The sequence below is a fragment of the Melanostigma gelatinosum genome, assembly GCF_949748355.1.
Source record: "Melanostigma gelatinosum genome assembly, chromosome: 20".
Taxonomy (NCBI): Eukaryota; Metazoa; Chordata; class Actinopteri; order Perciformes; family Zoarcidae; genus Melanostigma; species Melanostigma gelatinosum.
Window position 1 is genome coordinate 15,938,196 of NC_136653.1, and position 27,170 is coordinate 15,965,365.

General features: G+C 42.6%; 1 protein-coding gene across 1 annotated transcript in view; it reads left to right on the top strand.

Annotated features, from left to right (window-relative positions):
* The window catches only part of plxdc2b (plexin domain containing 2b), a 63,906-nt gene that overhangs the window by 29,411 nt on the left and 7,325 nt on the right, over positions 1-27,170 (top strand). Inside the window, exons 3-11 of the mRNA XM_079291586.1 lie at positions 4,799-4,945; positions 6,804-6,873; positions 11,615-11,737; positions 14,031-14,149; positions 14,475-14,574; positions 20,011-20,106; positions 20,282-20,363; positions 24,643-24,703; positions 24,921-25,074. Coding sequence (XP_079147712.1) covers positions 4,799-4,945; positions 6,804-6,873; positions 11,615-11,737; positions 14,031-14,149; positions 14,475-14,574; positions 20,011-20,106; positions 20,282-20,363; positions 24,643-24,703; positions 24,921-25,074 — 952 coding nt within the window. The remainder of the gene's footprint in view (positions 1-4,798; positions 4,946-6,803; positions 6,874-11,614; positions 11,738-14,030; positions 14,150-14,474; positions 14,575-20,010; positions 20,107-20,281; positions 20,364-24,642; positions 24,704-24,920; positions 25,075-27,170) is intronic.

Genomic DNA, 27,170 nt, shown 5'->3' on the forward strand with positions numbered 1-27,170 from the left:
TAATGGCTTGTGGCGGTTGTGTTTTTGTTGTTTGTCACTGCATCTTCCAAAGTGCAGGTTCATAACCCCAGCTGTTAGGATGTCATGTAAACTGACAGTTTGTGTTTTATACACAATTTATACAGTTTTAATTGACATAGCAATTAAAGGAGCAATGCATTTAACATTCTGAACATGAAATGGCAGCAAACTATTTGCTATGTTAAGATATAGAGGAGTATTGCCTCCCTCTGTGTGTGTTGTTGTCTGAGCTTCTCCTTGCTTTGTTGACATGGCCGGGAATGTTCGTGCATGTGAGCGCGCCCCACCGGTTAGCGCACGGCCGCCGCTCTGCAGTGAGCCACCTTACTCTGAAAGCATGCTGTAGATTGATAACATATAACGGGAAGCAGTATTGAAAAACAATGTGTTTTCTGAATTCGATGGACCACTTTTAAGCTGCCTCACAAGAAAAAGAGGTCGGCGTAAATGAATGACGGGATCATTGTGAACATCTCTCACCGCTGCTAAGCACAGCTTCAAAAAACACAACCTCCTCATTCATTCCAATGGGGAAAAATTAATTTATCGTTACAGCTGAGCTCGCTGAGCTCGTCACCTGTAAATCCCCCGTCTGCACACCAAAGCGAGCCAACGTGGGTCCTCCTGACCTCTTTGGGGAAATAGTTTTAAAGGTAACTCACGGCTGTCAGGTGGCACCATTTTTAAGACCGATCTTTATTGAGGAGCATAAACAAAACACCCAAACGCAGACGGCAGCAACTTGGATGATAGATTGTACAGTCTGCTCTTTTTTTCAAATCCTTTTTTTTGTTTTTCCAACACCTCAAATGAAGCCAAGAGAGACGAATAACTCATCTGTGTTCCCTCAGAAGTAATGTGTACATTTGATGGTCTCATTTTCACGCCTGGCTGTTCACATCTACAGTAAAATACAGTCTGTCCTGAGAATTTACAGGTTGCCAATAAAAGCAGACAGTGTATTGGTGTTTGGGGGGGGGGGGTTGTATTGCTTTGATGTGCAGTAATGAGGGTGGGGTTCATGGTTGTTATTGGATGTCTGGGACTCCACAGCTCAGGGGGCTCTTTGGGGGTTACATGCTTCGCTCCATTCACTGTTTATTTGTTTATTTCTTAAGGGGGAGAATTCACGCAGCGAGGCAGCGAGCAGCTCGGCTTGCTACTTTTCATTACTTCACTCGCGTCCCAGTGCTGCTTTTACTCTTGCCACGCTCCATATTCAGACCCTGCAGTGAATGCAAATCATGGTGTTTTTTTTTGTTCTCTTCCCCTGTTTGTTTTGCTTGTCAAGTTCGTGAAAAGGTTCCCAGAGGATAACGTGTTTGGGAAGAGATGTTTACTTGTCTTTTTGTCGTTCAGTGTTTAAACCCTGTAATGCTGTATCATCTCGGGCAGCTGTGCTGCTTGGGGCTGCTCTACAGATGAACCTGTAGCTGTTTAAATTTCCGTGTGTGTGTCCGGCCTTTAACTGTCTGCCTGAGCGTTCGTCTTCTGGTGTTATGAGCTGTGGGCTTTTCTGAGTGGGTCAGCCAAGATTAAAGGTTTGCAGTTATTTCTTCAGATTAACAGAGACGGGAAAAGGTGCAGCGTTGGTGAATTGAGAGCGTACCTCTACGTCCTTCAGCATCACTTTGAAATACAACCACCTTCTGTTTGAACCCATCAGACAGCTTGCAAAGCCCAATTCATGAGATTAACAACCAACGAGGAAGAAGATAGAATTATATATCAGCTGCTGATAAAAGAGTTCTTAAATTCACAGCGTTTGCTGTTTCAAGTTGTGAAAGCAGACACATAGCGCTAATTTACACAGACATACACATGAATGTTTATCCAGAAGTCACCTGGCTGGATTTCTTACAAATTTCGAGCGTGATCTTTGCCTGGTACCAGACCTTGTGGGTCGTACTATCTGTTGGAAAAAGAGGGCTTTCTGACAAGTGGCCTAATCCCAACACGTTGCAACATTTAATCAAAGCTCTAGTGTGCTTGTGCAAAGGTAACATTTTATTTTCTCAAGAGCAGTTTTCAGTGTTCTACTCCTTTATTTTTCTGACAAACATTGTTGAATCAGCCGCGACTACGTCTTCAGCACCAGTTTTGAGACGCAGCTCAAAAACATCTTATTTTCTGAAGTAAAAGCCCCTAAATTACCTCATAAAGATGAAGTCAGGGAATCCCGTGTGTTATGGATCCATCGGGAAGAGAAAACTAGATATTCAGGCCTCAGTACAATACAATATTGATGTGGTGCACAGCTTGGGATAGAGATGTGAGTGAGTCCTTTCTGCAGTTTGTTTTTGTGCTCTTGAGACACAAAATGGTCCATTACAGGCAGCGCTTCTTGTTTTTTCCCATCACTATCTAGTTTCAGTTCAAACAGAAGCTGAGTGACGAGGTCACAGTCTCGCTCCTTCGTCGCGTGGCCATCTATCTTCCATTAGCCTCCCTTGAGCACCTTCAGTGCAGCTCAGTCTCATATCCACACTCTCGTGTCTCTGCAGGTCAATTTGAACTTAACACAGAATGTATCCAAAAATGCTTAAAGAGACAGGCGCTAAAACAGAGCTTTTCAAACAGAAGGTGAATACGGGTCTATGGTCAGACAGACGGTATGAGAAAAACAATGTGTTGTTCAACATTAAAGCATGTGACTGTTTCAAATAAACAGACAGTCCTGCAAATTCCCGTGGCGGTTTTTGAATCGTCCTTCAGGAATGTTTGCCTTCATTTGATAGCCGACGCTATAGAGGTGACAGGAAATGAGGCGAGAGCGAGAGAGAGGAGGGATGATCGCTGCATCACTGCTTCACAAGGATTTTCCATTTTCCCTATCAGCCATCACCTGTCCCAGCAACATGCACATTCAGACCTACACACCAGACCAACACGAGGTGTAGAAATGCAGAGATTCAGCTCAGGTGCTGTGAGGAAATTAGATATATATCACTGTCACTTCATAGCTTGAAATATTCTGCTCGCGCTTCCTGTGGGTGATTTGTGCAAAGAACTTTTTTACATTTATAGAACGTCAGCAGTAATTTTACAGCTCAGGTTTTTTTGTTCCTGGTGAGAGAAAAGTTCAGTGCGTCTGACAACCACTGGAATTGTCTTTTTTATGTTTTTTTTATGCTCCACCAGCTGTTTTTATTTTGCGTTTGACAATGTGAGTCAGCACATTGAAGACACTCGCTAGTGCCAATTAGGATTCTTGTCAAACTTGATCTGAGGTCACACATGACTCAGTCTACCGCGGACCGCTGCAAGATAAAGTGGTGAATGTTCAAGTTATGGATGAGTTATATCCTGTAAAATGCAAAGAACCGCTCGTTCCTGTGTGAGTCCGGCTCCAACCTGAGGCGAGTGTTCATGTCAGCTGATTTCTTGTCGTGAGTGGGTTAGTACCACGCTTCTCTTGCTGGCACATTTTGGCACAAGTTTGCAGCGCATGATTTAAAGAAACAGTCCGTACCTTCTTCCCACAACCTCCCACCAAAACTCTCTGTATAATTGTGTGTTTCTGTGTGTGTGTGAGCCTGTTTATCCGGTCCCTTCACTGGCCCCTCTCACCTCTGGGGACCCTCCATCTCCCTCCATCCTTCGAAAACACATCTTGAGCTGATTCGGAGGAAACTTTAAAGTTGTGCATTTGTGTCTACTCCTTTTACAAGTGCCCTTGTTTTCCTCTTCTGAAAGTAATGTGCTGACTAAGGCTACCCGGAGGGGCGTTTTCCCCCTGACACGATTTGTCTGCACTTTAAGCCCTGATGAAAGGCTTCTGGGAGTATTTGCTTTAATCTACAAATTGATGAAAAGTAAAACCACCTACATGGCTGAGCTCCATTTGGGTTTCTGATTTTTATCAATCCCCACAGAGGCTTTGCTAAGCCTGAAACATTATCTCTCTGTTTTGAATATTATGTAGCGGTATTCCATTATAACTCTCTGAGGGAAATATGAATATAATATGAATATAACCACTTACGTATCAAAGTATGCACAGAGCTGCGTGAGTTCCTGTTGGTGAGATCACAGTCCGCCGTGGTGTACACTCTCCTGGCTCGCCATCCAGCGAAACATTAACTTCAACAATGTTTTAGATAAAAGACACAGCTGTAAGGTATCTCATTAGAACCCAGAGGGAAACAGACGAGCAACAGGAAGCCCTCGACACGAGCGTTCTTCCTAATCCTGCACAGGAAACAGTAAAAGCAGCCGGGCCGCTCCCACACAGCTTATAAAAGTCTGCAAATGTTGATCTTGTAAAGGCAATTCTGACTGCGCCGTCTGGTTTTAAAGAGTGGAAGACGTTGATTGGCTTCTTGTTTTTTTATTTGTTATTATCGGATAAGTAGACGATAAAACCTCTTCGTGTGCTGATTGTGGCCACAATGAAAAACCACCGAGTTGAATGAAAGGACAAAGAGAACGCACACACAGTGGAAATGATTGCATTGTCATATAGTGTAATTTAGTACTTTGTTCTGCAGCAAAATTAAGAAATATATACTCTTAATTACCCAGATTCTATTGTAACTAACAGTCTTATTAGTTTGCTTTGAATTTGATTTGGGCTCACAGGATGTCTGTGTGTTGTGTATTAGCTGTGCACTGTATTATAATAATAATAATAATAATAAGGGCTTAATTAACAGAGCAACACAGAAATATCTACTCTCTCCTTAGCTGTCTTTCATTCCTCTAAATCACTTTATTATGCGTCTTCAGTCTTTATTCTGTATGCAAACTCACAGGGTGCATTTTGTCACTTCTGCAGGAGGACACAGATCACAACTACTACACATCGAAGACATACAACCCGTCGGATGCGATGAGCAAGGACTTGTGGGTCGACACGGAGCAGATGGACAAGGACAAAGTGAAGATCCACGGGATTCTGTCCAACACACACAGACAAGCAGCGGTAAGTCAGCCGACTACATGAGAGGAGAGTCTTTATCTTTCAGTGGCATTCATTGAGAGGCTGTTGCTTATTGTCATTACGTTAGCTGCAGTTTGAGCTGTAAACGATGTCGTCAACTCAGGCTGCAACCAAGAATTTAATTCATTTTCAGTTGGGTTCTCAATTAACCGACTGGGTGTATAAGAAACAGACTATTGTAAATGCTCACATAAAACATGACAGGTTTCTACGACAGTGCAGTATGTTTATTTCCTCTACCATTTAAAAACATGGATATATCAGTCATTCCTTTTAGCATCTATTCTAAACCATTAAAAATCTTCTGCAGTGACGTGTAAAAGCGTCCCTCCCTCCAGCTCTGCACAAGCAGGTGACCCATGTGAGGTGCATACTGATGAGGTCACCCAAGGCATCATTTAGTAACTGGAGAGACAGCAGGGCAGTCACAGACTTATGAGAGAGAGAGAGAGAGAGAGAGAGAGAGAGAGAGAGAGAGAGAGAGAGAGAGAGAGAGAGAGAGCACCCATGCTGAACAATAGCTGGCGAGGAGATAGAATAGAGCCCCACATTGTGTATTCTGGTCCTGCACCTTCAGTCATGTGATGATGGATTGAACCAAACAATCTGATGCAAGCTATTCTTTCTAGCCACTGCGCGGCCCGGCTAAGAGGCGAGGCCTTTCTTTCCAGACAGTATAGGAGGGATGTGGGAGGCTTCTCTGACTTTTGCAACAAAAAAAAAGAATTAAGTCTGAAAAAAAACAAATTCAATGGCCAGCCAAAGCAATGCAGAGTCAAAAAACGAGATCTCGCCTGCATGGTTTCACTGTGTGAGTGCATCCCAAACCATCTGTGCTGAAATGCAGCCACCGTGCCAGCAGACGTAACATTTTAAACAAATATGAGTTGATGTTGATGGCAGTTAAAACTCTGAGAGCTTCTATATTCCCTTCTGGCTCTGCTGCCCGACCGGCGCTTTTGGCCGCCGACACTGAAAAAAGGAATTGACCAACAAGGTCGTAAAAGAAAAACACAGCCGCAGAGGTCCACTTCATCACAGGATCGTAGGAAAGCTAAGCTCTGGATTGGCTGTGTATAGTCTGTGAGATCCAGTGTGGTTTACCGCAGGATTACTCCCTCCAGCATAATCTGGGATCATGTTTAATAGCTGCATGTTTACTGTGGACTGGCTTTCTCCATAGCATTGTCTGGCAGTGGCACTGTCTAGCATATTCACATCAGGGGAGTAAATAATGAATGTATAAACCATCATTTGTGGTATTATAGTTTCTTGAAGTTTTATGATGTGTTAATACCATCAATTAATTTGTAAACAATATGGAAGCCCATTTCTGTCAGGAAAAGAAAAACGAACAGATGAAAAGTTAGGAATGATACGAATGGTGAATTAAAATGGTTTGCAATGAACGAGTATTAGCAGGGGATCTCAAGTAAATTGTAATAATTGCGGAGATCGACTATGATCTGCTTAAATCTTGTAATCGTCGTAATTGATATTGAATCTAAATGTTATAAAGTATAAAATGTAATATATGTGGACGTCAAACGCAGAGACTTGACATCATATCTGGACGGTAATGTCCGTAAACCTGAGTAAAATACAGAAACACGCACCAGGTATAATATCTAATTCACAGGTAACAGTCCGAATGTTGGAAATCCAATGTGTTCATAGTTCTTCCAAACCACCTATTCCTCATTTTTGTCATTTGTAATTTTTCCCCTGGACAAAAAGGGCTTCCATATTGTTTTTAAGATGAAGACAGTCTCCCTCCTCTGATCCGCCTCTTGCCTCTTTCCTTCTGACCGGGCTCATCTGTCTGTTTTTCCCCTCACAGAGAGTTAATCTGTCCTTCGATTTCCCTTTTTATGGACATTTCCTGCGTGAAATCACCGTGGCGACTGGTGGTAAGTGAGCACTGTCCTTGGACTCTCTTCTCTCAATGGTAGTTATTCATGTTGTTATTGGATATGCTGTGTGTGCTCGGCAGATTAGACTGAACACAGACACTTTTGATTGCTGCTGGTGTGTAGGAGGGAATGTGGCATTCATGAAATAGAGACGAAAAACAGTGTTTCTGGTACTCGGTGTACCTGAGTGAGTGTGGCGTGGCTACTGTTCAAAGAGATCTCATCCCTGAATACAGAAAATAGTCATTCGTCATTTCTTTAGACGTTGTCTCTGGGAAGTTGAAAAGGCTCGTCTGGCACAAACCACAGTACAAAACCACCACCGACACTCTGCCCAGCCGAGCAGACGGCCTGATACGAGACCATTTGCTATACTCGGGGGGGGGGGGGGGGGTGAAAAAACAAACCATTCCCAACACTCTGCACCACCAGCTCCACACCAGACAGGAGAGAAACCAGACCGATGGGTTTGGACTGGAAACACGAGTCCCTGTGCCAAGTGGCCTTGCACACTCTGATAGACATAAGGAGCTAGGGGTATCAAGAGGTGTGTGTGTGTGTGTGTGGGGGGGGGGGGGGGGGTTAGACACGTGACACGGCAGATGTGTTTGCCAGAGTGTGCAAAGCAATTTTCCACTTGAGTCTTGACGGCGAAACCACAGCCAGCTATTATCACATGAAAGACCGAAGCCCTGCTCTTACCCAACTATTTCAGAGATGCTGTGCTGCGTTTAACTGCCGCTGGAATAATCCGCCGCGATCGTCATTATCATCGCTGTCTCGTGTTTTTTTTTTTTCCCCCCACTTGATCCTCCATCAGAGGCAAAGTTGAGTTGGGTTGCGAGCCAGGATGATGGTGTGGAGGCGTGATAAGAAGAATTTGCATTCCTCCAGACAGAGAGGAAGGGATGAGACCGAGGAGGAGGAGGCAGCTATCTGCCTCTCGCAGGCCTCCGGGGCTTTGTCTCCAACACTTCAGGGCCTATCAATCAGCTCGTCCTTCTCTGCCCACTGGACCATCTTTTCTCTCTTCTTTCATTGCCGTCAGCAAGAGTCACTGTTTTTTACTTGAGCCAATATTTCTCTTTGCTCCCTTAAGTGTGCTGGACCTCTGCAGGAAAAGATCATTTGTATCAGTTTTTGTGTTCTCAGAGTTACGGTTCCTTTCTAAACACTGCGGCAGCCAGTTCTCAAACACATTAGCGATGAAGCAGCTCGATGAAGTTGGCATGCAGCCTTGTCAAACATGTGAAGTCTACGTCCACTTTTGTGGGTTTTGCATGCAGTAAATCGAGCGTTTCACTCTCACGTTAAATATAACTAGAAATGTCTTGAAAATGAATGGATGATGCCAACAAAGAGGATAAATATTCGTACAGTCAGGACAATTACAGGGACTGTCAGCATTCTGCAGGTGTTGTAATGAACTGACAGGTTATTGTTGAAGTGTGTGTGTGTGTGTGTGTGTGTGTGTGTGTGTGTGTGCGTGTGTGTGTGTGTGTGTGTGTGTGTGTGTGTGTGTGTGTGTGGACAGCTTGACATGTGAAGACTGAATACCGTGATGATATATGATCTGACCACTGCCAGCTGTGTCGACGGATATCCAGCTGTGCCATGCTTTCCCATGATGTGTACTGGGCGGCCAGCTGTCACACTTTACAACCAGAATACAAATAAAGATTCAGAAAACACACGATTTGGTATTATATATTGTTCTCCAGCTCATTGGTGATCACAAGTTTTTATATGTAAGGCACCAAATACAGTGCATAACGTGTAAGGCAAGCATAGGAGCACATGAGAGGAAACATGAGTGAAATGTCCTCCGCACTCTGCGACCCAGATGTGTCAGTGGTTCCCGGCCTCGGGCGAAAAAAAACCTTAAAGGGCTGCAAGATAAATCAGAAGGATCAGAAGATGATTAAGACAAGAAATGCTGCTGTACAAATCATGTTTGTTATTTTAGCTGTTTATTCTGACATATAGATAGATAGTATACCGGTAGGTATAAGATTATAAAGATTAAATGAACAAAGACGGGGCCGTCACTCTTTGGTCATTATTATGAATTGGGCCATTCTGCATAATTAGTACTTTAGTTATTTTGATGCTACTTTTACTGAAGTAAGAATTTGAATGCAGAACTTTTACTTCTTGAGTATTTTTACGATGTAGTATTACTACTTTTACTGAAGTGAAATCTCTTCTTCCACCACTGCCTATGGCAAGCAACACCGTCTCCTAGAAATGAAGTATTTCCTTGAAAAAACATTGCCACCGACTACAATCAAAGTGTGTCCGTGTAATCCATGTTTCCCTTCACAAACACAATTTCGAGGAGACAGGGTTGTGACCAGGACGATAACTTTTAGTTCATCTTGGGCTGATGATGTTTGACTCTTACATATGCCAAGTCATGCAGATGATCACACTGCCAATTTGTATTCCGAAGGAATCTGTTTGTGAAACATAAAGCACATTACAGATGTTTTTCCTCAGAAGCCATAATGGATCGGTTATGGGCTGACATCGTGTTGTTTGTTTCACTGAGCAATAAAAAAACTAAATAACAGACAAACAAATAATCTCAATTCGATTGTTTTTTAAAAAGAAGCAGTTTCACAATACAAAAGACTAAATAAAATGTGTGTGTGTGATCCGATGCGGGACTTTCCCGGCTCAGAACATCTGCAATAAACAGAAAATATCCGGTAAATTATACACGGCTCAGTACGAAGGAACAAAGTCCTTGTCTAAACACGATGTCCAATAAAGTGAAGCTTTAGTCTGGCGGGCCTGCTAATTCCTGCTCTTGTTTTTCTTGGATACACACAGCCCGGCACTTTTGGACAGCAGCGCATATAAACAGAAAGAGTTGGAAAGAATTATCCTGCTCCATCCCACCTTCCTAAAACCTCTTCCTCTACCTCAAACCCCTCTTCATTATTTCTCCTCTCTTCTTGTATATGAGCTGCTCCCTAAGTTCCCCTCCTACTCGGTCCAGTCTCCCTCTGCTGTAAGTGACGGCCATAATGGATGAATTGCCGCTCTATTGAGCGCCCCGCGGCTCTCGCCTCTTTAGCGTATTGAGAGGCTGTCTGATTTTCTTTAGACTGTCAAGTAAGTCGTATTGTGTTTTTAGGAGATTGCTGGTACGGAGCAGAAATAAAACCCGTGTGTGTGTGTGTGTGTGTGTGAGATGTGTGTGTGTGTGTGTGATTTCTAAGCTTTCTAAAGGTTGAAAGTGAAAGGAGAACTAGTACAAAGCACAGCCAAAGAAAGAGTGGATGAGATAAAAGTAAACGTGCTGGAGTTGAACGTTGGGTAAGTATGAGATGAGGTGGCTGATTTGTGTCGCTGCAGATAAAGGAAAGTGCAGACGCAGCAACATGGAGCCGGTCCCACCATGGCATTGTGTTTACCTTCACTGAGCAGGTAGACCAAACAACCTCTGCCTCTCTATTTTCTGTCCTCTTCACACTCATTGTGACATAAGATGCTTTTATCCGCTGGGCTGAGTTCATGTCCTGCAAAACACAAAACGCGTCCATATTCCCTGCTCAAGCTTTTAAATACTTTATGTTTCTAAAAGACCATAAAAGCAGCTGCTTTAAAACAGTGTTTCACAACACGTTTTTAAGAGTATTTCGTCAAATCTTGTACATTTTTGATAGGAATAAACTAACCATGGGAACTCCTCTTCTTGAGCCATGCAGCTTTAACCTCATTCTCTCCAGGTGGAGTTCTCTAAAGTCGCCTGCTCTTCTCCTCACTGTGTGTATGCTGACACACTGCTCTATTGAGCTAATTGTGAGCCGGGAGGTCTTTAGGAAAAGATCGATTCCCCTTATGATATGCTCTGCTGCTGCTTTCCAAAGTGATAGATGTGTTTTTACAGCTAGACTTCTGTATGAGAAGATATGGTGAGATGAAATAGGGGTTTATGGGCCTGGCCTCAATGAGACTTTTCCCAAAAAAATCCTATCCCATATTCAACACTGATTTGTTTTTGCAATTCAGGCAGAGTCGGGGTGCGAAACTAAGAATAAATACATCCTTAAATAGCAGCTGACTTTGCTAAACTTTCTCGTCAGAAGGGAAATTAAGACGGCGTTTGATTCTGTGGTTATGAGTGCAAAGACGGTTCCCTGGTGATGAATAGTGGGCGTTTTCCCCCGTTTCCACACTCTATTAATAACCGTGTGTACAGACTGCTAAATGATGCAGCTGCAGTGAGTGTTGACTGAGCATGTCCCCCTCTGTGGAGAGAACAGGAGCGTTAAAAGAAGGCGAAAATTGGAAAATGTTGTGTATTTGTGCTGCTCAAGTGGAGATTTCTGACTTGGAGTCTGAGAAAATACAAGAAATTGACCAGTGCATGAAAAACAATGTCTCAGAGTCTCGTCTGAAAGCCTCTCAGATTTTCCCTGCTGTTTTTGATCAAAAATAATAGCGCTAATTATTTGCAGCCTACAGCGTGAGGCCAGAGACAGAGCGGGGAGTGTTGGTTGTGGGTTAATGAGGAGCTTTTAAGGTTGGACTTGTAGACTTTTTGAAAACCTACTGTGTCTGATAAGAGAGGAAGGAAATGAAGGGATGATTGATGTTTGTTTTTTATGAGTTGCTAAAGGGTAAACCCACCCTAAAACACTTTATCAAAGCAAGTACAACACTATAAGTGACACATGGATGAGTCCAGAGTGCTGAAAGTTTTATGTTTCCTGTGTTTCTTCCTCAGGGTTTATCTACACAGGTGAAGTGGTCCACCGGATGCTAACAGCTACTCAGTACATCGCTCCTCTGATGGCAAACTTTGACCCCAGTGTCTCCAGAAACTCTACCGTCATCTACTTTGACAACGGTAACAGCAGTTTACTAATTCATACTTAGTTCTACCGTAATGCTTTAGCAGTTGTGTCCTCTCTTTTGTGTGATGCATGAAGCACAAACTGATACTTTTGGCTCCAACCAACCTTTTATTCTGGTAAGGACAGAATGAAAGTAGGTCTCCCGCAGCCAACTTTGTGTTGTCATTTCTATGTGACTCATGAAAACAATCGAGACAGCAAAGTGTCTGATAACGCTATGTGCTCTGTTGTAATTGGGAGCTTTAACACTCACTTTAACGTGCAAATCAATACACTTTTACCAACAATAAACTCTGCAGAGGCCACACACAACATTAGTCCCACTGGGAAACAAACAATGCATTATATGTAAAACTAACATACAAAGGTAACACAACCTTTCACATTTTCTCAATTGGTTTCACAGAACATTCATTAAATCACAATAGAGCATTAAATTCACTCAAAAAGGTTGAAAATGAAGCTCTAACTGAAGCTATACAAGCCATCCTCATGTATTCACAAAGCAGGAAGTCTTTATCATTAACCCTCCTTGACCTCCCTTTAAATTGCACTTACTCACTTTAAACTGAATTGATGCACTCCCTCACTCTCTCCACCTTTCTTTTGCCATCTGTGATGGTTGTTATCCGTCATGAATCCCTTTCCTCTGCAGCAGAGCGGCTGACCAACGGAGTGACCTTCCGCAGTGGAGCTCATCACACTTTAACCAGACTGGCAGCCGATCAATTCTCTCCATGCTCCTCAACACACTGTCCACTCAGTCAATGTCCTGCCGATACAGCACAACAGCTGTACGGCCTGTTGTGCTCTGGGGGCGAGTGAGCGCTTCTTTCCCCCAGAGACGCATTGCTTGTTCCGCACACACAAACAGAGACGGTGTTTTGTTGTTTTTTTGTCAAGTAGAATCTGCTAAAGAATGGGGGTTTCCTGTGCTCACCAAACTGCCTCGGCTATCTGTACTTTGTAGGGAAGCGCTCTGGCGATGCGACGGAAAAATAGATTAATTGTGTTAACAAACCTTTATTGCCCTGGCACACAGCCAAATGACTAGCTGGGAGAAGGGAATGGCTTTCACATCAATAGGTTCTCCAAAGTCCACAGTAAATCACACCGGGGTTAAAAGTAATGCGAGGCCCGATGTCTGGAGGGTAGAGCTGAAGGTCCCGTGATAATTTCGTACTTACCCACAATCATGCAACATGAGGATTCTTCGTGGTCCGTGTGTGATTTAGTTACTCTCATACTTATTTATTCATTCATTCGTTCATTTGTTCAGTCTGAGTTTAATGGGAAACCCTGGTGGTGTCTGAACGCGAAGCGACAATTAGGGCTGCAACTAACGTTCCACTGATTCATTCATCAAATAATTGTAAAACCCCAAATTATTCTGTGTGTTATCGCATCATAACTTTAACAATTAATTGAAAGTTGGAGCTTCATTTTCTGTGGATCAAGTAATCAGTTCATAAACTCGTTTCAGCGCTGTATTGGGGTTTCAGCTTGTTTTGAGGTATTCACTGCCCCAGTACAATGGAGGTGAAAGGAAATGAACTTAAGTGGGGCTGCAGGGGTAGAGCGAGTCATCCTTTAATCACATGGTTGATGGTTCAATCCCCAGCTCCTCTTGTCCGTATGTCGAAGTGTCCTTGAGCAAGACAATAAACCCCAAGTTGCTCCCTGGTGCAACAGCCCACTGCCCCTAAAAAGGCTTTGGATGAGGTGGCAGAAAACTCGGAGACGGATATCTCAAATTCTCAGCGAATTCAACCAAAAAGTGTCTCCTTCTGTAATTGAGGTCTTTAAGTTGGCGTCAATGTTGCCTTTCTGCTTGACATTTGAAGGAGTTGCCGGCTGCTCGCTGTATTTGAACACATGTTTCTGTGCCGTAAGAAGTCATTTACAAAACTGCGATTCTCTCCCGCACAGCATGAAATAGAATTGCTACATAATCCATCACAGCAACCGTCACGCCTTGATTTTGTTTTCTCAAAAGTTGCCGTTTTATAGCTGCTACATGCTGCTCCAGTGGAGTGTTTTCATATCAGCGCTCACACTACTTGGCTGTCAATCGCCTCACACCCACAGGCAGAAATTAAGTCTCTGCCATGAAATAATCCGTCAAAAACGTATGATCTAAAACACGAGAGATTATTCATTTTAAAGAGAGTGAAACACGATCGGGAGGCAGGAGCTTTCAACGACGCCTGTATTTTTCTTTAATCTGGGTGATTTGATGTCGTCCTGCGTCTGGTAATGAGCTGTATGTGGTTGTTCCTCCTTCAGGGACGGCTCTGGTGGTGCAATGGGACCATGTCCACCTGCAAGACAACTACAATTTGGGAAGCTTCACCTTCCAGGCAACGCTGCACAACACCGGCAGGATTGTGTTTGCATACAAAGAGGTCAGGACTTATTCATTTAAACTACTGAAGCAGTGCATTGCTTTCTTTCTTTCTTTGCTTTCTCTGTCTCATTCTGACACCACTAACAGTCTGAATGAATGAATGAATTATTTATTATTGTGCACCTATGATCAGCCTGCATGAGAGTCCAAGAATAAAAGCCAGAGTGCTTTTATAAAAACAGGCTTGAACAATATCATTATTCGATATTCAGACCTTTATTGTCTACAGCAAAATACAGTATACATTACAGTACAGTATATATATATGTATATATATAAGAAACAGAGTGATAACACAGAGATAAACAACTTTTCTCTTTCAGATCCCCATTGAGGTGTCACAGATCAGCTCTGTCAATCACCCGGTGAAGGTGGGCCTGTCTGATGCCTTTGTGGTGGTCCACAAGATCCAACAGATACCCAGTGAGTCGCAAAATCATTTTCTAGCTCACATTTGCTCACTTGTTCTCAGAACAGAATCAGAATTAATTTGTTTGATTTTTTTCAAAATGTGTTTTCTGCATCAAGCATTTTGGATCAAATTATAATTGCAGTTCTGTTCATGGCTGACTGGCTCTACCCTTCAATACAAGAATACTTTACATGTCTTCTGCTGTACGTGGATCATTAACTGCTGAGGATGTAATTGGGACATGCAGCTTTAGCCTCGGTCTTTTATGTCATGTATGTTGCCGTCGAGTGCATATTTAAGACCCTTTTACAGGGTTCTCGTTTGAATGAAGTGAGCTGGAGGCATCATTTTCTACCAGCTCACAGTTAGCTGATAAAACCTGCAGGTGACATTCGACATTTAAGTGGACAAATGAAATGACTTGACAGCTTGAAATAAGAAGCTGCCTTTGTTCACTTATGTGTGAAATTAAAGACTGTGTCTAAAATCACTCATTACTCACTGCAGTCCACTTTATTGTGAGGTTGCTGTTTTGTCCAAATGTACAGTGAGATTCATTATACCCTATATGGTAGACTCAAAGTATCCCACAATGCAATGCGAGCAAAGGGGAGACACTTCAAACGTTTTTTCCACAGTCGGGCTCCCTTTCTCTTTCTCTTTCTCTCTTGCTCTTTCTCTCTTTCTCTTTCTCTCTCTCTCTCTCTCTCTCTCTCTCTCTCTCTCTCTCTCTCTCTCTCTGCCATGGGCCCTGACTCAAAGCCTGCCCCAATAATCAGTTGGCAGATATAATGTATTCAGTGATTTAAACTCTGTTTTGATTGCGTGTGTGAAACTTGAAAAGCATTTATTTCAAAGTTAATAGTTTATAACTTGAAACCCAATACATATGAGGGGATTTTGTCTGTCCTTCTCTTGGCATCTTTATTTTGAGTTGGATGAGGAGGAATTACTACGGTGGCCGACAACGGCAAACGCCCTGCAACATGTGGAGAAACGTGCTGCGGCTCCAGCCTTTTACATTATGAAAGCGCTAACGCTAGCAAAATGAATCTGGTGCTCTTTTATAGCGCTCCCCCGAGAGGCCTGGAGAACTTCTCCTGTGTTGACATGATTTGCAGCATATTTTCTGTCATTTGATTTGATTTAGATTTTTGTATGTGATTTTTAATCGGCATCGTACCTGGAAATGTTTTGGGCCGTTGTTTGCCCTTGTAAGTCTGGCTTAGGAGTAAAACAAACTTTGTTTTCTGTCTCATCTGAAGGCTTTTACTGCAACATCTCCTTCTAGAGGTCTTAGTTGGCACTGAGGGATTTTTCTATTGAACCATTGAACCTGTTAGCGCAGTCTTCCTCGACATCATAAACCCAGCTGTCTTTGATGTGCCCGACACAGCATGATGAAAGCAGCGAGTGCAGCTGTTTGCTTATGGAGTGATGGAATCTTGAATGGAGGCAGATTGAGGCAGAGGTGTTTTGAGTGACGTCTCTGAGGAATGTGAGTTTTCTTCCTCATGTCAAACTCTTTTCTTCTGTTTTGAAATGCACATTGTCCTTATTCCACTTCTCAAGAAACAACAATGTTTTAATACACCCAATCTTTGAGGAGCGATGTAACATCCAACACCTCATTTACATATATTACGCCAAATGATGTGTCAACATTTGTAACATTGCTTGCTAGGCTATTTGACAAATTGCTAAGCCCCACCTTCTTAATTACTGTGATAACATGACAATAGTGGCAGGTTTACTTCGAAATTACCAAAAATACCTTCGAATTATTAAACCCCAAGAGTTGTTTATTTCACACAGAAGTCAACGAAAGCAGCTTCTTATTTCAAGCCGCTCCAGTCGTTCATTTTGTCAGCTGAAATGTCGAATGTCACTCGCAGGTTTTATAATCAAATTATAATCAGTTACGTTCCCAACAAATGTTCGAGCAAACAAACACTGTTTAATCCATTCCTTACATTTTTGTTATTAGGTTTTAGGCTAAATCACAAAAAACAGCCTTCAATCTCTTTAAATGCAGATTATCTTACTACAGCCCTGTGTACACTGCTTCAACATGTGCAGAAATCATCATCTGTTCAAGGGTCTTTCATGAACAGTCAATTGCTAAGCTAACCTTCAGTCACTGCAAATGACATTGATGCAAATGAAAGTGCGTGTCACTTTTAGGATGCCATGGTAGCTCATGTGTCCGTAGCTATTCAGTCCCTCTTTGTAGGATGGTTACAGTTAATGTGTGACCTCGAGCCACCTTTTGTTCTTGCGCTCTGCATATCCAATAGAACTGTAGTTTGTAAAAGATGCAGCTGAAATATTTTTGACATATTTTCCATTGTGTATCAAGACGGTCAAGCCATCAATAAATGGCTTCTGTTAAGTTGCCATGTCCTGAGAAAATGAAACCTTGATCCTACCGGAGATCAAACCAGGAGGAGAGCCTGCTGCAGGCTGCACCATGAAGAAGTGTTTCAACTCTGCTCGGTGTCTGCAATGGCAACCATAGCAACTGGGGAGACTTTTTTTTTTTTAACCCAGCTTTGCCCCGGATTAGAAGCTCAAATAAAACATTTTGCCTCCAGGCAGAGCAATCCAAGAAAGAGATGAGAGGGAAGATGTGTGGGTGTCCTGTGGGTGTGTAATTAACAGGTCAGGTGCAAACACATGAGGAGACCCAGGTTCAATGCTACATTATGCATTATTATCCGTCACAGTGAGTTCTTCTTAAAATGAGGCCAATACCAGCTCTGTCCTTTTCATATCTTCCTGCCTGTATCTGGATGAATAATCTTGATACCCAGCAGGAAGACGGGAGCTATTAATCATATGCGTCGTTCCATGTTTTCATTTTCCGTTTTTTCACAGCAGATCTCTGCTTAAGAGGAAACATTGTGATTTAATATGTTGGCGATATCGACCCGGCAAGAGTTTCATCATGAGGTTAAAGGGGTCGATTGAACACATTGTAATACTTTGTGTAACAGGAGAAACGGCCAGAGTGCTGCCTGATGAGCAGGCAGCACTCCTCCATCGATCTCTAACTCAATGCCTTCACATCACATTTGTATTGATTTCCATGCAGTTCTCCCATATGGATGAATGAGCAGTAAGAGGCTGGCTGGTACAAAGCGAGAATGTAAACACATTTATAGCATACGAGTGTAATAATATGTGCAAGTGTGTCTTATCTGGACGTGATTTTAATTAGAATGAGGGTTAACTGACCCTCGTGAGCGTAATTGATGACACGCTTTTGCTCCCTTTGTTTGATAGCATCAGTGAAAGCTATATAGCTCAACCCTCATTCGGCATTGTTGCTGGGACCAGGCTGTAATTGATCTGATTTGCGGCTTCCTTCCACCTACAAACGGAGGCCAGCGAGGATGTAAAGTCTGCCCAGAAAAGTATTCACAAAGGCAGGCACATTCAGACAGTAAATACTCGGTGCTGGACAGAAAAGCTTGCAAAAGACAGAAAAAACAATTGTAATCCTTGTCTGAAGAAGAGATGGTAATCAATGAAATGTGCACGGGACAATATCAACTGTGCAGACTATTTTTTTCCCCGTCTTGTACAGTCTCTGGCCCCCACCGTGTCATTAGGCACCTGATAATCCCTTTGCTAGAGGCAAGAGGAAGTCAGGCACCAGGGAGAGGAGGGGAAAGGAAGGGCGGTCTTATTCCCAGGTTAGACGGAGCCGGCTCACATTTTTGCTGCTTTGATCAGTTGTCTTGTGTGTAATCAAACCAAGCAGGTCTGCAGGGAAACAACATCCTGTCACACGAGAAGAACAATGCTGTTGCCAGCGCAGCTAACAGTTCATTAAACGGAGCAAAAAAAAAAACGAAGCTTAAATCTGTAGGCTCTAAACTGATTTTGTTATTGAGAAAATTACCTGAGATTCAGAGGGAGAGGATGTAGCAGGAGACAGTTAGCTTAGTTTAGCCGAGCATAACATCCAGCACACAGAATCTCCTGTAAAACCACAGCTTTTAGATTCAACACTTCTGTATTGATTTGGATTAAACAAACGAGATGTAGAGTTAATTAGGGAGCTTTAGAGATGCTTTAGACCAGGGGTGTCAAACATACGGCCCGCGGGCCGGATCCGGCCCGCCACGTCATTTTATGTGGCCCACGAATCCGCCAGCAAAAAAAAAATAATAATAATTTTTTTTTTTTTTTTTTTTACAAAAATTTAAAGTTAGATGTGAAAATAAAAATATCCCCATGGTCGAAATTATGAGATAGAAAGTCGAAGTGATGAGATGGCATGTTGTCTGTGTGCCGACATTAAAACTATCACAACAGGTGGACAGGAGATGCAACAGCCCATAAAGAGGATTTCCAACAAGTTTCTCAACATGCGTACTTCTCTGTACTGAAACGTCATCAGTCTCAGCCCAAGTACTGTTCCAATTCAAAGTTCACATCGAGCCAAGCACGGCCCTAATGCCCGGATGTGGCTCGCTCTGCCCATTTTACCCGGGATGCATCGGAGGTGACTTGTCTGTACTTGGGACAGCCAAATATCCCAGAATGCATTTTGCACCAGCAACAGGAAACAATGGCGGAGGAGAAATCACACAACTGGAAGTACGTGTTGTGGAAGTCACAGATATCCCGGGAAACGAAACTAACTATGTTAGGAGTACCGTAGTTACATTTACACCGTCTTACATTTACAACCGGCCCTTTGAGGGCGACCGTGATGCTGATGTGGCCCCAGAGTGAAAATGAGTTTGACACCCCTGCTTTAGACGGAGCCAGGCTAGCTGTTTCCCCCTTATTTACAGTTGTATGCTAAGCTAACCGTATCCTGGCTATAGCTTCATATTTACTGGACAGACCTGCAAGAGGAATCTTCGATCTTCTCATCTTACTGAAACACTCTATCATGAATGAGACTCGCAGCTCACTGCATGCTGTGTATGTTGCACAGCTGCAGTCTGTGCAACATACACAGGATAAGAGCCTTTTTGATTGGAACAAAGGCTGCACTTCACCCTCTTTTTCCATTCCCACTGATGGGAGGGAAGTAGCATGGCGAGCAAAAGCAAGCAGACAATTTTCAGCTGGCCGGTATGAGTTATAAAGGCCAGAATGCGATGAGAGTCAATGATGTATCTGATCAATTGCGCCAATCTTTCTCCGGCTGATGACTTGTCGTTACAGATGACTGGGAAGGCAGCCTTTTCAACAGTGTCTGATTGATATCAGCGCTCTGGGGAAATTGCTACCGTCCATTGCCAGGTTGTGGGCTGATGTTTGGGCACAATGAGCGTTGAGAAATAAAGTGCTGTGGTGGCGTCCCATATGACCTGATTCTGCCTCCCGCTGTCTTTCCTCCTTCTTCACGGGCCACTTGTCCCAGTTTTTGTTTTATCTCTGGGTGAGAGATTTCTCACGCGATCTCGTCTTTCTCCCTAATATAGACGTTAGGCGGAGGACAATCTACGAGTACCACCGCGTGGAGCTGACGAAGACGAAGATCACCAATTCTACGGCCGTTGAAATGATGCCTCTACCCAGTAAGAAGAGGTTATTGTAGCAGCTTCTGGCTCACTCAGTGTATGCTTCTTTACAAGTGTTATTCGATGAAATCCTGATCATTATGTGGCGTGTAGACCTTTTCCTTGGCTGTTTGTCGGTTAGGCTATTGATTGTGTAAATAATTTGAGCTGTTTCGATCTTTCTCCTCTGCAGCCTGTCTCCAGTTCACGAGCTGTGGCTCCTGCATCTCCTCGCAGATCAACTTCAACTGCAGCTGGTGCCATCGGCTCAACAGGTGGGATTTTTTGAATATGTTTACTCTCAAAGGATTCACCTCAGGCTTATTATAAAAGAGTATTGTCATTATCCTGCCGATCCTTTTTTATCATTAAGTCTATGAAATGTCAAAAAGTAGTGAAAAATTTTGACAATTTACAAATGTGACATCAGAATACCTGTTGTCTGACAAACTGTCCAAAAACTAAAGAAACAAAAGAAGCAAAAGAAACATTATTTCGGCTATAATTGTCGTGTCGTGAAAATCTGATATTGTGCCGTAGTTTGGAAATTGTAAACCGCCAGACTTTCATATTTAAAATCCCACATTTTTAAACACACGTTTGGTAAATTGTAAATACATTTATGTTTGTGATCTCAAAGTTTCTCTTTAAAAATGTTGTGTTGCTTAGTAACAAAAATACGACTTGGAAAATAATAATAACCAACAACAATAACAATTTTTTATTTTTTTATTTTTTACATTGATGTTTTACATTGATGTTTTTGAAAAAACACTTAACACTGAGCTAGCACGGCCTGCAGCAATAGTTTGATTTAGTAAACAATTCAGTGACGTAGAAGCTGGTAAGATCAGCTGAACCAAGCTGGAATAAGTGAGAGCTTCAGCCGCTTATATTGTTCTACGTACACTATTTAAAAACACACACTTAAAGTGAACAACTACGAGCTGTCATCAGGATGTGCACCGGAACAGAAATGTTCAGGATCGACAATTTGATATTGGAATAACTAGAAAAACACCATCAATGTGGAGTACACACAGTCTACACGTTGCTTGTTTATCCAGTATGATGATGAAATATTTGTAAACTATTGGTTTCCAGAAAGCAGTCTACAGTATCTCTGTTACGATGGCAGTAGAGTCTTTTCCAGTGAATGGGGATGTAGTTCTATTCATTTAGACGAGACGGTACTTCATTTCAACATTCATTCAACTCACAACTGTTCTGTCAACCTCTGCTCCACTTTTTTTTTTATCTCATCCTTCCTGTCTCGCTGCACTTCAAACTAAAGTAAATATTTGCGCCGCTAAAGAAGTGTTAGCGTTCCTCCCCAAGAATTTCCTGACAGCTGAAATGTGAGCTGCAGATTTGTTGTTGTTTTTTGTTGGATGGAACAAGTCTGAGGAGAAATAACTTATGGAGAGATAGTAGAGTTAAGACAGTTTCAACTTAGAAACCAATAGATGTTTACTGTCCTGATGAATGTTGGAGCCAGAATTTGAATGTTTTTTGGGAGGTTGCTGTCGGGCTTTGTTCAGTCAGACTCCAGGCAGCTGCCATCTCTTCTCCTTTGTATGCATTTTGAATGCCTCATGCATCAAATATTAATCTGCCACTCTTTCATTTCTGACTCATAATTTATTCGGAGTCGGGTGGTTGACTGGAGAAATGTGCAGCACTTCTGCTCTGTCCATTGAGACTTCACATTGAATTTGACTTCCCCATCTGCTCTGTATTTTAACTCTTCATGCCTTTGACAGAGACAAATTCATTCACAGTGCATCAACATAAAGAAATGTTTTGCCCCTCAGCAACGTATGATCGCTGTGGAGAGAAAGTGTACGCCCGTAGCCGTGATCTCATTTTAAGCTGTACTTTAATATTAATGTTAATATCTGACTGTTCATCCCTCCTCTGCCCTTTGTATCCTTCAGCCACTTCCTTTAAAAAAGGCAAACGTGCTTTAAAAACGCGCTAATTAAAACCAGTGGCGGCCTCGTTGGCTCCGGGGTTAATGAAAGACGCTGCAGTTTAAGAGAATAACCCTCATGAGCACACCGCTTCTCTCATGCCCACTCCTGAACTAAATCAGTTCAGTTTGTTGTGGCTGATGTGTGCAGCCGGTACTGAAGCAGGTTAATAAAGCATGGCAGATGTCCCAGTGGATCCACAGTGGGCCATAACACTCATGAGTTTAGAGGAACTGGGGGGATTTGTTTAACTAAAGAAAACAGCTGGTGAGCATCACAAATGCAGCTTGTAGAAAATGAATGTCTGTTAAAGAGACAAATATTGAGTTTGAATATGTCTTAGTGGGTCGGTTTACAGTGCAGCCAAACAAACTCATATTGTTTCAATAAAAAAGTCAGGCAATAATATTAATGATGGTCTGAGATCTGATTTCATGCTGCCCACAGCACAAGTAGCTTCCTACACAACAGAAAACATGATCAGTTGATGAAAAATGCAGGAAATGATTGTTGTCTTGTTTTGTGACTCCTTCAAAATAAAAGTCACCCTGTGTTTTGCCAACTGAGTAAGCAGGATGATCGGTTTGCATCACCTGACTAATTTTGCTCCGATACAGCTGAAGGAGAGTAAGCAATGAACAGTGTGACAGATATAAATGTGATGTACGCGTCGTTTCCCTGTGCATATGATGGCGGACTCCGCCACTGAGAATGAAAACAACAAGCAATTACAGGATGTAAATACATTGAATGGAGTGTGAATGCAATGCAATCTATCCATCCTGCTGTGAATGTTGGAAGCCTGACGAGAACTAAGACTAAGGACTAAGACTCAGTCAGATTTTTTTCTGGGGGGGGGGGGGGATAAAAGGAGTGGAATGATTAGAGAGGTAGAAATATAAAAATGGACTCCTTCACATAAAGCCATTAGCATAACAATATGTCCACAGAGAAATGGAGCCTGCTGGGGATGTCTAAGACTCCACTGGACTCGTATTGTCCTCGCAGTACAAATACCATCGCTGCCTTTAAACCACTGTGTTTCTGCATTGTGAGCCGGTCAACGGTTGTTTTCATTTGTGTGCGTTTCTTCCGTACGTCTCCCATCTGCAGCGACAAATAATTAGCAGAAAGCTTTTCAACTTGAGTTCATTTGACAGAACCCGGTGTGAGTGGGTTTAGTGCTTTGCATACTAACTTTCCCTTTCAGACAGGATACAGTTTGGGGGCCGGGACAGAATGATGGCGAGTTCACCCGTGGGCGGTTTATAATTTTGATCCGTTTACAGCATGGATGATTAGTCGCCAGCCGCCTCGATTACTGGTCTGCCTTTTGAGGTTATTACTCAACAGCACCCTTACCACAAGGCCCCATGACCCATTGAACCCCCCAAACAGATCCCACGTCTTCATACTGTAAAAACATAAATCTGCTACTTCTTTGAGTCTAGATCAGGAGGAGGCAAAGAGTTGGAGGGGCAGATAGTTGCTTCTCAGCTTGATTCAGAGTAGAAAACCTGAAGTGTTATTCTATAAAATGATCAATTATGTTTGCGACTACTGTAAGCGTGAAATTACACTAAAAATATGTTAAAAGGCAGAATTTTGACAAAGCACAATCAGTTAATTGTCATGATAGCCTCTGCTAGCAAACAACATAAAAATGCCTAAAAGCTGCTGTGTGCTGGGATGCACTATAGAACCCAGAACCAAAGTTTTTATGAGCTGCCGAACTGAAGAACTGACAAAAGTGAGGCATCAGCAGGAAGAATGAAAAGACTTTGAGATCCTGACGCTCAGTACTCCTGATGTTACGTGCAGCAAGCATTTTGTCTGTAAGTTATGCAAAAGCATTTTTGACAGTATGCAATTTTTGTTATGGAGGAACGTTGATGCGTCAGAAAGCTTTGCAGTGTTATGTTTGCAAGTGCTTTAGCTAACTACAGTAACTTACCAACACATGGCTAACATTAGCTCGCTAACAGCTAACCTGGCCCATCATCCTTTTAGTTATCAGCTGCATCCTTGGTACCTACACACTGGCTGCTAAAACAAACCTTTGACATCATGAAACTAAACGTTTTTAGGAAGCTTCGGGCGTTTTGTTCACGCTACTACGTTACATATTGTTGCCCCGATTGTTTTCCCCTCTGGTGTGCGTGGTTTATGGCATGTGTGCTCTATCTCTATGGGATATTTGTGTTTACACCCTGTAGGCTACATATTCCACACAGAAACATACACAATGCATGAAAACTTGGACTCATCTTCCGAAAACATCTGTGTCGTGTTTAAGATGTTCTCTCTTCCTCTCTTTTTTTTGGCACCTCCCAACTTTCCACTGTTGAATAAGAGGCCCAGAAAAGAAAAACACTTTCGGAGACTTTGCGATATAAATTGGGTCTGAGGAGTTTCAAGACTCCAGTGTTTAACCAGACAGGGAGGGTTTAATATAAGAAACCACAAATCAGGCCTCTACTAATACGCTACACGAAAAGTCTCCCAACTCAATGGAGGTGGAATACTAAACCTCTTTCATTTGACTACAGACTTGACTGACGGCTGTTTTCTCTCCCATCAGATGTTCCAGTGGCTTTGACCGCCATCGGCAGGACTGGGTGGATAACAGCTGCCCAGATGAGGCGAGTGATAAAGCTAAAAATCATAACAATCTGACATGACTTGAATCTGTCTGATCGTACTTTAGATGTTTCATGGTCTTGCTTATTAATGGTGAAATACATGTTTGTGCGTGTTTAGAGCTGCCTGAAAGATGAATTCCCTAAGCTGCAGTATGCAGGAGATCCCTCATTGATCTCTGTTTTGCACACGGCCATGACAACGTTCCTTATCTTTCAGACCAAGGACAAGATGTGTGACATCATGGACACCACACATCTCTATCCGCTCACCACCACGGCTGTCGCCAAAACCACATCCAGGAGCAAAGAGGCCACTGCAGGCGGCGACGCACCCTCCACCTCCCACCCTCCCACCAGCGTCCCCACCGAAGGTAAAGTGGGAACGAGCTGGAGCGAGGCCACGGTGCATATTGTGGAGGAGTGCAGTGCTTTCATCCACGTAATGATGGATGCTCTCTCTGCTCTGGCAAGATGTGAAATGAAGTGCTTTTGCTGGAGCTGCTCTTTAATAACACGAGCAAGACACTTTTCTCTTTGGGAGAAGGCATGAATATGTACTGTAGCTCTCCACTTAAGCTATAAAAAAAAAATCAAATATTCCAGATGGCAGGCAGTGGAGCAGGGTGCAGCAGCTGTGTTTGTACCAACTTTTAAACAATGCAGATTGAATTAGGACAAATCTCACCAGTCTAAAGTAGATGCACCCGCAGGAACCTGTGATCATGTTGTTCCGCTCCGCTGGCTCGCCATCAATCTTTATTTTCAGAAACCTTTTATTACATTTCAGATGATGGATCTGTTTGAAGTATGAAAACTATTTCCGTCTTCTTAGTCATTGCTCAGGTTGATTTAAGGCGTTCACTTTCACTGGTTGAAAGGCGAGCAAAGGGCAATTTTCATTTCTGAAGGCCGAATCTTTCACAGAAAATTAGATTGAGCGCAGGCTTTCCTCTCAGCAAGTGGAAAGTGACTTTACAATCAGTTTGAAGTTTCGTGAAATTGGCTCGATCTGATCCAGATATTGAGGAAAGCTGGACCTTGTTACCTGTGTTCTCGCTCTCTTTCAATGTCTCATTTCATATTTTTTAAAGAGGATGAATTGAGTTATATTTTGGTTGAACAAATATTCCCCATAAAGTCACAAAGGCATCGTGCAGACATAGAATATGTGTTTGGTTCGACATGTATCCTCTGTAAGTTACAGACCAGTAGAATAAACGGATTTTTAGAGATGTAATGCCTTTTAAAATAAGTCTGGTAATGACTTGATCTTACAAAGTATCTACAGTGTAATATCAACCATTGGTGACCATAGGAAGTAAACACAGTATATGTAGTAAACATACACACAAGAGTAAAAGTACTTACAGATAATGGTTCAATAAGGACGTTTGGTGAGTAGATAAAAGATATCAGTGACATATCCTTTAATTATGACGAATGGGTACTGCACTTTATTTTCAGTCAATCCCATACACACTGTTCTGCTGCTACAAATACTCCTAGAGCACCAAATGTGTATTAATCCGCCTCTGCAAATAGTACCCAACAAATGCTCGTTTGATTGCTGTTTTAATAACATTTTATTAAAAAAATGTTTTAAAAATGGACTTTCCCTTCTTTAAATGTGGAAATATATCTATTTAATGTTTAATGTTAATGAGCTTCAGGCTGAGAGCCACAGACTAGGTGGAAAGCACTGCGAGGCGGACTAATGCATTGTTGAGTTGAGTAAAGGCAGAATGAGGAGTTTAGTGTTCTTCAGTCGAGCTAACGGGCAAAGTATGTGCCTCCAGGCAGGAGAAGTTAGCAGAGCTCCAGACGACACTGATTACAGTGTCAGCCAGGGAGCAAGACCTCCGGACGTCTGACGAGTGACAGCTGGAGGCAGACGCAGAGCGAGGGGCAGAGAAACGCCCAGAAACGTCCCGATCACAACAAAATGACAAGAAGAGAGAAAATATATGCAGAGGGCCGTATTATAACACCTTAAAGTGCAAAATGTTTGTACTTCAAGGTAAACAAACTCTGCACTTTAAAGTCTGAAGTCAAGTATCCGAAACATTGTAAAATACTTTACCCCAAATAGCATGTTGTTTGCTGACGACAGAGAAAACGCCTGTCTTATGCTGAAAAGCACCAACAGCCCGAAACAAAAAAGATAACCTCAATTTGGTTGAAGTAGCCTGCTTTGCATGTGTGCACATACAATATGTATGTAAAGGAGATAACGGTAAAAGTCTAAATGTGTTCTAAACACGACATTTACAGTAGATAAGTACACGTTGTCTCATACTGACAGCATTGGAGGGTGTCATGCTCCTTTGATATTGCAGTGTAAAGCATTGAGCACATGATTCGCTGCACCCCAGCGGGAGGCTAACCCAAACCGTACTGCAGCATCATCTCAGTTATCGAACGCAAATCCTCCTCGACAGGGCAGACTGGATTCTTCTGCTGATGATAG